At 44.0% G+C, this 13,807-nt stretch overlaps 1 protein-coding gene across 1 annotated transcript; it reads right to left on the bottom strand.

Moving 5' to 3' along the window:
* On the bottom strand, positions 1–13,807 carry LOC120061544 (kelch-like protein 12). Its single transcript, XM_039011461.1, has 10 exons — positions 13,625–13,807; positions 12,738–12,891; positions 7,631–7,848; positions 3,314–3,463; positions 2,912–3,026; positions 2,678–2,784; positions 2,405–2,600; positions 2,067–2,225; positions 1,856–1,954; positions 1–1,741 (listed from the first exon to the last, which is right to left on the bottom strand). Exons 1-10 carry the CDS (start codon positions 13,805–13,807, stop codon positions 1,551–1,553), a joined length of 1,572 nt encoding a protein of 523 aa, XP_038867389.1. The 3' UTR covers positions 1–1,550.

Here is a 13,807-nt window from a genome sequence, read left to right as displayed (position 1 = left end):
TCAGTATTTTGCACTTGCCCTGGAGAATAGCAGTCAAGTTTTTTTTCTTGTCCAAACAAATCCACTGTGGACAAATGCATGTACCATACACACATGAAAAAAATCATTTTTGCTATTAGCAGTGTTCTTCAGTCTGTCGCCGGGGACAAAGTGATTTTGACAAGATGACAGAATAGCAAAAGAGCAAGGAATCATGTGCAATTATGAAACGCTTTTCCTAAAATGTAATTCATTTCAAAATTTCTTTGATACATTGAAAATAATGACTGTGTCAGGTAAATACCAATTATTCAATAAGTGATTTGTTTCTAAAAGCACTTTATACATAATTACAAAATCTACAAATGGCTTTCTAATTGATAACCTGGCAAAAGCTAAATAATCATCATACTTGATGGTATGACAACAATCATCACAGTCCTAATGAGGCATCATGGTTGTTAGGTTCAATGTGGGCCACAGGGGCATAAGGCATATAGCAGCAGCAAACTGGAGTCTCTTGTGTTTCTTCTGCTTCATGGTTCATAACAGAAGTAGAGAAATATATTGCACTTTAAAAGACGAGTCAAAAATGTACCTCACAGGTAACCACTACAACGGGAACCACTAAAAGAGTGTCATGTGATCGAGTGGGTTGGGATCGATGTCTTCTTAGATGCCACAACTGTTGATGAGGAGACTGAAATAACTCATCTCTCTTATACACCCCCTGTCCCTTATCCATTGAAGCCAAGGGTTTTCCCACAGAAGTAACCAAACTCAGATGAGAAAGTCTGATAACCAATCAATCAAGAGACTTCGGGGAGGGCATATAGCACACTGGCCTGCAAGTGAATGATCCCTGTGTCGCTCCATAGTAGTGGCACGTAAATATCAAATTCAGGTTCAGGACTAGCTGCCTGCCTTCCTCCGCTTCATCCGACCTTTCTGAGGTAAATCTCACTTCTCTCGCAGGACACACACTCCTGCATCGCAGCGCTGTGTGGCCATGGAGGTGACCACCTCCCAGTTGTCAATCACTGGGTCGTAACACTCGATACTGCTCAGAAGGGAGTTTCCATCATACCTGGAGAGAGGACAAAAGAGCACAGGGGAGAATGAACAACATCATATGGCTGTGTTCAGTCACATCCTTATAATCGAAGACTGGACCATAAGGGGAGGTTGCTTTTATGATTCAGATATTACAATGTTATCTAAGCAAGAATAATATAAATCAATTAAAAGAGTTGTCATACATAATTTATATGAATAATCCCAACCAAAATGCATCTATATCTCTGTCAATACTGAAGTTGGGTACAGAGTCGTGGTCAGATGGTAACACTCCTGGCTCTATGCACATGTACAACTCTCAGCCGGAGACCGGGGTTCAATCCCTGTGTCCTCCCTTGACTCTGTATCTCCTCTTCACCTGTCTCCCCCATTTGTTTCTCATCTGTCTGTCATTAAAAGCAATAAACATACGAAAGGACAGTGAATTTCCACTCCTTTAAAATATTGGATATTTTAAATATATTAAAGTCGGAGAAGGGTTGGGATGTTTAGGCTTACCCAGCTATGGCGTAGAGTCGTCCCCGGAGGACAGTAGCTCCTACGTAGCAGCGGGGAGTGGTCATACTGGCTACCGTGGTCCAATAGTCTGTCCTAATGTTGTAAAACTCCACCGAGTCAAGATGCGCTGTTCCATCGAAGCCTCCCACCACATAGATGTGGTCGTTGAGCAAGGCTACACTGGCCCCTGCAACAAAGATTATAGGCCCTTCAGACATAGCCATATGTAGAGAGAGCCATACTGTATATAATCTATATACAGCCCTGATACTATTATATTGTCATACTCTGGAGTACTGACCTGAGCGTTTGGTAGCCATGGGGGTAACATTAGTCCAGTGTCCTGTGTGAGGGTCATACCGTTCCACTGAATTGAGGATGTTCAATCCGTCGTACCCACCTGCAACAAATGCCATACATCCTTACTAAGGTCAGGGGGAAAACAGGTGGTATTTTAAATATTTATACATCAACACCATTACAAACTTAAATAAAACATCTTTAATACCCACCTAGACAGTATATGAGTCCACTAGCCACCACCAGGCCAGCCCCTTCCCTGGCTGTCTGCATGTCCCCCAGCATACTCCACTGGTCAATATTGGGGTCATATCGTTCCATGCTGGTGTGACGGCGACTACCGTCAAAGCCTCCAGCAACATAGATCATATCTGTGGGCACAAAAGTGAGAAAAGATATGTTAGGAAATGTTCCAACAACTTTTTGGAAGTCTGCTTTAGATAACACTTACAGGGTTTTGTAACACCTGAGGACAGTCATTATCTTCAGTGCTATTTGCTTTAGTAAACCCCATGACAATGAGGAGTGTCAATCAGAGAAGATCCTTTACCTCCGAGTGTTGTCGCCCCGGCAAGGCCACGCCGTACATTCATAGTGGCGACGTTGTACCAGATACCATCCTCGTCGGCCGTGTAGTCCAAGCACTCCACCGAGCTAAGCCGCGATCGACCATCGTAGCCGCCAATCACATACACGCGGTCATTGAGGGACACGGTAGCCACGTAACGCCTTTTCCGAGCAATGTTCTTTAAAAATATGCTTGTTATAAGTTAACCATGATCAGAGAATAGAGCCAAAATGTTAATTAAAAAATGCTACTTACAGGTAAAAAGCTCCACTCCTGAGTTTTAGGATCATACTTCTCAACAATATCTATAGGGGATTGTTGACTGCCGAATCCTCCAATAACGAGCAGGACCTCCTTGGCACCTTGAAAGAGCAACAGTGAATCACTTTTTCACATCAATAACAAGGTGGCAACTCCCACTAAGCTTGTATTGTATCCCTATTATTAGGACAAGAAAAGCACCTCAAAAAGGGGAGGGCAGTTCTGTACCTAATCTGGCTTGGGTACGTGGCCCCTGCATCTCACTCCTCAGCTCAGGTCTAAGGTGAAATTTCTTGGCCTCATCCACAAGGTCTCGACAGGGAAGACTGCATCGAATGAGGGGCTGGAACACGTCACAACATATACAGTACTTTATCCAGACATTAATAACACATAAAGCAACACAAACATTTCTTCCCCTGCTCAACACTTGAGGCTTATTTTCCAGACTCACACTATAAATCATTCTCAATGGAGAATCTTAATTGAAAGTGGATTTTAGGCCAGGACTGGGTTTAATTTATGTACGGGAAACTGGCTGTTGATGTATTAACACAAACCCATTATGGGGAGGGCTAAGACAAGAAAACTGCCTACATCATGTGATAGTGTGTGGTCTAGCTGCCTCACCTCTGAGTCGATAACGTCTGTGATATAGCGCGGAGTGAGCAAAGGCATCCGCACATGCTCCAGCATCTCCGATAAATACGTCTCCCTCTCTTTCCTATTGTGTTTAACCCAATTCAACACTGCCTCGAATACAGGCTCCTCTGAGTCCACCTGCAAATAGAGAAAATATGTATTGACAACCACACCCTGACAACAAAACCAAACATGCTTGTTGTAAAAATGGTAATCCCAGAGTATAACCACCCAAGGTCAAACATGTATTCACTCAATCACACTGCTTTCTTCACAGCAAATTCTCCAGTTTTAAATCAATACAGTATTACATTTAACATTGTTCCAGTGTCTATATATTTTCATATTTCCCAGTGTTTCTTGCCTTTCTAGTGAATTGTTTTTCAAGACCGTATTTGTTAGTGACAGACACATGGTTGTTGCATTCATTCATCTTCAGTCCTGTGGCCTTCACCCAGTGAGATCCTAAGCGAAAATGCTTTCATAATACATTTTTTTGACAATACAATAGGTATTTCATAAGACCTTATACTGAGGGCCTGGTTTTACCCTAATACAGTGGCCTGAAATTCACAGTTTACAGGCCATATCATGCCTTCAAGTCCACTTGCGCTGGCTTGCAAAGTGATATGTAATTCCAATTGGAATCCAGCAAGAGTGGGGATATCCAACATTTGGAATTCTTATTCACCCGCAACCTGCATTCAGAATGACTGCCAGAGTTGGGAAGACTAAGATATGAGACTACCTAAAGCATATTAACTTTAACAACCATTTCAGTAACGTGTGCAATGAGTCCAAGTAACAGATTGGATTAGTTTAGAAACATGTTATTTATATTTAAATGACATAAGATTAATTAATCAATAAATCAACGTACATGCAAAACATAGATATTGAAACAAACAATTCTAAAATTCTTCCTGAAATAGAGCATTCTGGGAAGTATGATAATGATAGGTGTAGTTATGGTTCAACTCTGATTATTAACAGTGAAGGGAAACTGAGGCTTTCTGAAATTGTTAATTACTCTGCGCTTCGTTATCTGTTTACAATGCTCATTAGTGATATCTGCTCGTCAGCAGTAAATAGCAGCATGTGATTATCAGATATTTAAAAAAATCTCCACTGTTTTCATTAAAACTCTGTGGTGCAGCGGTAAGTTGTTAGCTTTAGTAGCCTATAATCAGTTGGAATACCAGGTTTGCACCTTATATCATACTTCCCTTTTTTGCCTTCAAGTTTACTTTTTTTCAAAAACTGAATCTATGGCATTATTTAGGATGCTTAAGACAGAAGCTTTACTCAATAAAATAAAAATTTGAACAACAATGCAGAAAGTGTGGTTTCACACAAAACAATTTTCAAAACAGTGGGTCTTCAACGGGATTCGCCATCATACCCTCACATCCCTGAATGTTCCATACTCTACTTGCTAAGCTACTGGTCAGGTGAAAGTTTTTGTACAAAAAACGATATATGTAAGTATGGTGTCCAGTAGAGGTCGGTGTTTGAAAGCCGCTTAGAATCTAAGAAAGCACCGAAACCACAGCCAAATCAGTGGGATCTCGCAACACACGTTTTGAAAAAGCACATGATCAAATGAAGCTTCGGACGTCATTGATGATTTGATTTGACTTCTGATAAAGTGATGCACTCATCGGCACACTGCTCGGAAGTTAGCTTCTTAGCGATTTTGACGCATTCCTCTGAGCTCCTGTATCAAATGTAACATCACTAGTTATTAACACCAACACTGGGGATATTTTACACCAATGACTGTTAATTTAACACAGAGTTCATTTAACTCCTGAATCAACACTATACATTTTAGACTGAAAAATCAACACTAGGAAACACTGGCCAATTTGCTGTGTCCAAATAACTGAGATCAACTTCACTTCAAGAGGAAAGTCAAAGTCATGTTTTCATTTATGATGTAGATACAGTCAACTAGGGCACAGTTACAAAAATAACAGGAAATTGTGCCTTTGATTTAACTAAGTGTACAGTGCATTCAGAAAATGTTCAGACCCCTTCCCCTTTTCCACATTTTGTTACGTTACAGCCTTATTCTAAAATGGATTACATTTTAAAAATGTAATACCCCATAATGACAGTGAAAACAGGTTTTAGACATTTTTGCAAATGTATTACAAATAAAAAACAAATACCTTATTTACATAAGTATTCAGACCCTTTGCTATGAGACTCGAAATTGAGCTCAGGTGCATCCTGTTTCCATTGATCATCCTTGATGTTTCTACAACTTGATTGGAGTCCACCTGTGGTAAATTCAATTGATTGGAACATGATTTGTAAAGGCACACACAGCTGTCTACAGTATATAAGGTCCCACAATTGACAGTGCATGTCAGAGCAAAAACCAAGTCATGAGGTCAAAGGAATTGTCCGTAGAGCTCCGAGACAGTATTGTGTCGAGGCAGAGATCTGGAGAAGTGTACCAAAACATTTCTTCAGCATTGAAAGTCCCCAAGAACACAGTGGCCTCCATCATTCTTAAATGGAAGAAGTTTGGAACCATCAAGACTCTTCCTAGAGCTGGCCGCCTGGCCAAACTGAGCAATCGAGGGAGAAGGGCCTTGTTCAGGGAGGTGACCAAGAACACAATGATCACTGTGACAGAGCTCCAGAGTTCCTCTGTGGAGATGGGATAACCTTCGAAAAGAACAACCATCTATGCAGCACTCCACCAATCAGGCCTTTATGGTAGAGTGGCCAGACGGAAGCCACTCCTCAGTAAAAGGCACATGACAGCCAGCTTGGAGTTTGCCAAAAGGCATCTAAAGAACTCTCAGACCATGAGAAACAAGATTCTCTGGTCTGACAAAACCAAGATTGAACTCTGGCCTGAATGCCAAGCATCATGTCTAGAGGAAACCAGGCACCATCCCTACGGTGAAGCATGGCGGTGGCAGCATCATGCTGTGGGGATGTTTTTCAGCGCCCGGGACTAGGAGATTAGGCAGGATTGAGGGAAAGTTGAACGGAGCAAAGTACAGAGAGATCCTTGATGAAAACCTGCTCCAGAGCACTCAGGACCTCAGACTGGGGCGAAGGTTCAACTTCCAACAGGACAATGACCCTAATTACACAGCCAAGACAATGCAGGAGTGGCTTCGGGACAAGTCTCTGAATGTCGTTGAGTGGCCCAGCCAGAGCCCGGACTTGCAACCGATTGAACATCTCTGGAGAGATCTGAAAATAGCTGTCCAGCAAGGCTCCCCATCCAACCTGACACAGCTTGAGAGGATCTGCAGAGAACAATGGGAGAAACTCCCAAAATACAGGTGTGCCAAGCTTCTAGCGCCATACCCAAGAAGACTTGAGGCTGTAATCGCTGCCAAAGGTGCTTCAACAAAGGACTGAGGAAAGGGTCTGAATACTTGTGTTAATGTAATATTTCCGTTTTTTTTATACATTTGCAAACATTTCTAAAAACCTGTTTTTGTCTTTGTTATTTTGGGGTATTGTGTGTAGATTGATGAGGGGGGAAATGATTTAATCCATTTTAGAATAAGGCTGTAACGTAAAAAAATGTGGAAAAGGTCAAGGGGTCTGAATTCTTTCCAAATGCACTGTATATTACACACATTTTGATCACGAAAATCACGACAAACAAAAATACTTTGAATTAATAGGTAAACTATAAATCAAGTCCATGGTTATAATTATGATTTTATAAAGAAAGATATGCGCTGTGCAGTTAAAGACAGGAATTTTCAGAGCACAAAAGCATACTTAAAAGAAATTGTCTTCCCCATAATTTCAGAGCCAGGCAAATCTGCACAGGGGGCCCCATTAATGGAGATTATTGCAGGTCTACACTTGCACCGTTCCTTTCCAATTTGAGACTTGTGAAAAGTGTCCCCCACGCTTTCAAAGATGACCCTGAATGGAGATCAGAAATGCACCTCAGGCAGCATGACTGTGTGCTCTCTGAATTCACAAACAAATTCAGTACACTATTCAACTTTGGTAGCACTTTTCTCTTATAGCTTAGTAACATCATAATTACACTAGTAACAACATTGTATTAACATGTTGTTACTTAGGTCTTCAGTAATTGTAGTTTAATTGCATAGAAATGGAGTTGTAATTAAAAAAGAGGAACAGTGACTTTTCCTATTACAAAAACCATTCAACTCCATTAATATGCATTTACAAAGGCTACCTAATGGCTACCTAATTTACAAAGGCTACAATGTAACAACAACAATATTACTATCCAATTAGAGCGTTAAAACACAGGTATAATACCTCACCAAATCCACCTTTGTTTACCTGGATTTCATCGCATTTAACTAGTTTTTCAACCTCGTTCTGGCAGAGCAGCATAAACTCCTCATGTTGAACAACCTCAGGGAAGTGCTTCTGAGAGAAGAGCTCAGCGGCCTGCATCAGGTCAAGGCAATTGTGGGTCTCAGCAAAGTCCCGAATGCCCAGGCAGTTTGTGGGATCAAGCTGACTATCCAGAAAGTCACAACATGCTCTTTTCACGCCTGAGGAATACAAAGAAGTGCAGTACGTTAATTTGTGTATTTAAAACTGCAATACGTAACTTTTTGGGCAACCTGACAAAATTCACATAGAAATGTGTTATATTTCTGTCATTCTCAACAAAAGCAAGTCTAAGAAGCAGTAGATATGTTCTATGTGTGTCATTTCTTTGCTTCCCATTGTTTTTGCGTCTTTCACTTTTGGTTTTGTACACCAGCTTCAAACAGCTGAAAATACAGTATTTTTGGTTATGGAAAATATATTTCACAGCGGTTTAGATGGTACAATGATTCTCTACACTGTACCTGCTTGTTTTCTTCACAAACTGAAATTTGTATTTTAGCAACCTGGAAATGGCAGAGCGATTTCTGCCTAGTACATCTTTATTTTGCTAAAAACTTGAGATAAATTAACTGTAACGCTTGTCGTGGTTGGAAGAAGAGGTCCAATGCGCAGCGTGGTAAGTGTCCATAATGATATATTTAATAAATCAAACAGAACACTGAACGAAATAACAAAAGTACAAACAAACAACACGAAACAGTCCCGTATGGTGAAAACACTAACACAGGATACAACCACCCACAAAAACCAATGAAAACCAGGATACCTAAATATGGCTCCCAATCAGAGACAACGACTGACACCTGCCTCTGATTGAGAACCATACTAGGCCAAACACATAGAAAATACCTAATAGAACAAAACATAGAAAAACAACATAGAATGCCCACCCCAACTCACGCCCTGACCAAACTAAAATAAAGACATAACAAAGGAACTAAGGTCAGAACGTGACATTACCCCCCCCCCCAAAGATGCGGACTCCGGCCGCAAAACCTGAACCTATAGGGGAGGGTCTGGGTGGGCATTTACCGTGGTGGCGGCTCTGGAGCGGGACGAAGACCCCACTCCACCATTGTCTCGGCCCACTTCTGTGACACCTTAGGAGCGGCGACCCTTGTCACCGACCCTGGATTGGAGACCCTAGTGAAGGGCACCACTGGACTGATGGGCACCTCTGGACTGAGGGGCGCCTCTGGACTGGCGGGAGACTCTGGCAGATCCGGACTGGAGGGAGACTCTGGCGGATCCGGACTGGAGGGAGACTCTGGCGGATCCGGACTGGAGGGAGATTCTCGCGGATCCGGACTGGAGGGAGACTCTGGCGGATCCGGACTGGAGGGAGACTCTGGCTGATCCGGACTGGAGGAAGACTCTGGCGGATCCGGACTGGAGGGAGACTCTGGCGGATCCGGACTGGAGGGAGACTCTGGCGGATCCGGACTGACGGGAGACTCTGGCGGCTCCTGACTGACGGGCGGCTCAGGCGGCTCCTGACTGACGGGCGGCTCAGGCGGCTCCTGACTGACGGGCGGCTCAGGCGGCTCCTGACTGACGGGCGGCTCAGGCGGCTCCTGACTGACGGGCGGCTCAGGCGGCTCAGGACAGACGGGCGGCTCAGGCGGCTCCTGACTGACGGGCGGCTCAGGCGGCTCCTGACTGACGGGCGGCTCAGGTGGCTCCTGACTGACGGGCTAAAGACTAAAGTTACATACATGGGATGCTTTAGTGAATTTCAGAATGTCTGGAATAGAAAAGGCAGAAATAAAACAATTCAATAAGCATTCGCAGCCAGTCATCCAAAACATAGTCCTATGCAGTCGTTAAATTCCTATAGAAGGCTGAGGATGTGTTCTCAACAGGCAGACAAGTTTCAAACCATTTAAATGCATTCAAATCATTTTTGTGAAGAACTTTAGTGTTATTGTGGCATACTCAGGACAGACGGGCGGCTCCGGCGGCTCAGGACAGACGGGCGGCTCCGGCGGCTCAGGACAGACGGGCGGCTCTGGCCTGGAGAGAGAACCTGGAGGGAGGAGACGGAGAGACAGCCTGGTGCGTGGCGCTGCCACAGGACCCACCAGGCTGGGGAGACCTACAGTAGGCCTGGTGCGTGGAGGAGGCACCGGATGGACCGGGCTGTGGGGGAGCACTGGAGCTCTGGTGCGCAGCCTTGGCACCACTCCTCCAGGCTGGATGTCCACTTTAGCCCGGACCCTCCAGAGTGCAGGCACAGGTTGAACCGGGCTGTGGGTGAGCACTGGAGATCTGGTGCATACTACTCGCACCTCTCCCTTAGGCTCAATGCCCACATTCACCCGGCACGGGCGGCGCGCAGGCATAGGACGCACTGCACCCTCCCAGCGCCCCGGAGACACAGCACGCAGAGCTGGCGCAGGATACCCTGGGCCGAAACGGCGTACCGGAGACCAGACACGCTGAGCCGGCACAATACGCCCTGGCTGGATGCCAGCGCTCCGGGCTATGGACGTGTACTGGCAACACCGTGCTCTTGACCGCATAACACGGTGCCTGACCAGTAACGCGCTGCTTACGATAAGCACGAGGAGTGGGCTCAGGTCTCCAACCTGACTCTGCCACACTCCCCGTGTGCCCCCCCCAAAAAATTGGGGGGCTGCCTCTCATGCCTGTTGCGCTGCCGTGCTACCTCCTCATATCGCCGCCGCTCAGCTTTTGCTGCCTCCAGTTCTTCCTTGGGGCGGCAATATTCTCCAGCCTGTGCCCAGGGTCCCTTGCCGTCTAGTATCTCCTCCCATGTCCATGAGTCCAGATTGCACTGCTCCCGTTTACCACGCTGCTTGGTCCGGTGTTGGTGGGTGTTTCTGTAACGATTCTCGTCTGGTGCAGGAGAAGAGGACCAAAATGCAGCGTGGTAAGTGTTCGTCATATTTTAATAATAACCGAACACGACAAAATACAAAAATAACAAAGAGAATGATAACGAAAACTGAAACAGTCCTGAATGGTGACACAAACACAAAAACAGGAAACAAACACCCACAACCAAAATGGGGAAAACAGGCTACCTAAATATGATTCTCAATCAGAGACAACAATCGACAGCTGCCTCTGATTGAGAACCATATCAGGCCAGACATAGAAATACAACAACATAGAAAACAGAACATAGACTACCCACCCCAACTCACACCCTGACCAACCTAACACAAAGACATAAAAAGAAACTAAGGTCAGAACGTGACACATAGACTTGTCTTATATGGGCAGAAAGCTTAAATTCTTGTTAATCTCACTGCACTGTCCAATTTACAGTAGCTATTACAGTGAAGAAATGCCACGCTATTGTTTGAGGAGAGTGCACAACAACGTATCACGGCAACTGGTTTGTACATTCACCTCTGAAGGTAAATAATGTACTCACATTCAGTAATATTGCTCTGATTTGTCATCCTGAGGGTCCCAGAGATAAAATGTAGCATAGTTTTGTTTGCTAAAATCAAATTTTATATTCAAATGTAGGAACTCGGTTCTAAAGTTTGAACCCCTGCTGTTTCTGGATTTGGGTACGTCATTTTAGGCAAAAATTGAAAAAAAGGGTCCGTTCCTTAACCTTGTTCTGAACACCTCCAAAATGTGGTTTGGTAAGAAGAATGCCCTTCTCCCCACCGGTGTGATTACTACCTCCTGAGGGTTTAGAGCTTGAGGTAGTCACCTCATACAAGTACTTGGGAGTATGGCTAGATGGTACACTGTCCTTCTCTCAGCACATATCAAAGCTACAGGCTAAAGTTAAATCTAGACTTGGTTTCCTCTATCGTAATCGCTCCTTTTACCCCAGCTGCCAAACTAACCCTTATTAAGATGACCATCCTACCCATGTTCGATTACGGAGATGTAATTTATAGATTTATAGATCAGCAGGTAAGGGTGCTCTCGGGTGGCTAGATGTTCTTTACCATTCGACCATCAGATTTGCCACCACTGCTCCTTATAGGACACATCACTGCACTCTATACTCCCCTGTAAACTGGTCAACTCTGTATACCCGTCGCAAGACCCACTGGTTGATGCTTATTTATAAAACCCTCTCAGGCCTCACTCCCCCCTATCTGAGATATCTACTGCAGCCCTCATTCTCCACATACAACACCCGTTCCACCAGTCACATTCTGTTAAAGGTGTCACGTGTGCTCCCTCACCAGGCTGCTCATTATGGAGCACACCTGTCACCATCATTACGCGCACCTACGCGTCATCAGACTCACCTGGACTCCATCACTTCCCAGATTACCTTCCCCATATATGTCACTCCCTTTGGTTCCTTCCCCAGGCGTTATTGTTTCTGTTTCACGTCTGTGCGTTGTTCGTGTTTCTTGTTTTGTATTATGTTGCGTTTATTTATTAAAACACTCACTCCCTGAACTTGCTTCCCGACTCTCAGCGCACATCGTCACAAAAGGTCCCCAAAGCACACACATCCCTGGATCGCTCGTCTTTTTTCATTTTAATGGCAGCTAGCGACTGAAATGAGCCACAACAAACACTCAAACTGGACAGTTTTATCTCAATCTCTTCATTCAAAGACTCAATCATGGACACTCTTACTGACAGTTGTGGCTGCTTCGCGTGATGTATTGTTGTCTCTACCTTCTTGCCCTTTGTGCTGTTGTCTGTGCCAAATAATGTTTGCACAATGTTTTGTGCTGCTACCATGTTGTGCTGCTGCCATGTTGTTGTCATGTTGTGTTGCTATCATGCTGTGTTGTCATGTGTTGCTGCCATGGTATGTTGTTGTCTTAGGTCTCTCTTTATCTAGTGTTGTGGTGTCTCTCTTGTTGTGATGTGTGTTTTGTCCCAGCTCCCGTCCCCGCAGGAGGCCTTTTGCCTTTTGGTAGGCCGTCATTGTAAGTAAGAATTTATTCTGACTTTCCTAGTTAATATTTTTTTTAAAGTAAAACAAAATGGTACTTTATTCCACAGAGTATATACAGTGGATGTAAAGTATAGTGCATATAGCACACCCTGTCCATGGGTTGTCATATTATTTTTTGACTTCTCAACTTACCTTTGAGCTGCAGCAGACAGGCAGCAGGAAGCAGTTCCTGGACATTCTCCACTGTGACCAGGACTGTTTCTGTGTAAACAAAGTCCAGCAGGATCTCCATGGTGGACGCAGTCAACCCCTGAATGTCTACAAAGGATTTCCCTTTCTCTGACAGCTGCAAAAGAACAACAGCAAAGACAGACACGTCAGCTTAAATGACTAGTTACTAGTAGTACTAGTTAGTAGTCTCTCTCGCCAGACCCTGGATGCTCCGCACGCTTCATCTGGCTGTGAGAAGAGACTAAAGGGGAATACATCACACAAAATATATAAATTGTTTACTATTTGTCATACATGTGTAGGCAGCTGTGAATTATAGTCAGCTTTGATAGTAAAAGAGCAATGCTCACCTGATGATTCCTAGAGAGCTAAAAATGTTAAAGGAAAGAAACTAGGTCAACTGAGCTGCAGAGAAATAATTAGCATTGGACTATTTCTGCTATGCACTTTCATGGCTTTTTCGTGGTTGAGAATATGATCCATGCAATTTAGTTCAAGTTTTTATTGAATTAATAACCAGATGGCAGTCCGATAGACACCGAAAGACATTTCTCAAGAAATGAATATCAGTTTAATTTCAGCCTACACAAATCTTAGCTGGGTTCTAAGCACAAGGCATATGTAGAAACTATTTTGGTAATGTCAACCTCAGAATCAGTTAATCAATTATTCCCTGTCTCTTTCTGCATATAAAGAGAACCACCAGCAAAAGTATTTAGAAAGTTATTATTGCTGATGACACTGGTGATCAGAGTCTTGTTAGGATTAGATTTCCTGGCAACCTTTTTTTGTCCTGGTTTTGTGAGGAGTCACCTCTACATTATCGCCAGTCTTGTGCTTACAGTTACCTCGCTGGTGAACATGGCGCAGAAGTAGTCACTGCAGGCTGCCAGGACAATGCGGTGCACAGGAAAGTCAGTATTCTCCACTCTCAAAGTGATGTCACAGAGTGTGTTGCTCTTACGAAGTGCGTTCATGGCATTGAGGATGGATTTGGCATGGGAGTTGGTCATGATGTCTTTGGGAGCCAT

This window comes from Salvelinus namaycush, chromosome 16, assembly GCF_016432855.1.
Source record: "Salvelinus namaycush isolate Seneca chromosome 16, SaNama_1.0, whole genome shotgun sequence".
NCBI classification, from domain to species: Eukaryota; Metazoa; Chordata; class Actinopteri; order Salmoniformes; family Salmonidae; genus Salvelinus; species Salvelinus namaycush.
The sequence above is the reverse complement of the archived record's forward strand: the minus strand, read 5'-3'. Positions and strand labels throughout refer to the sequence as shown.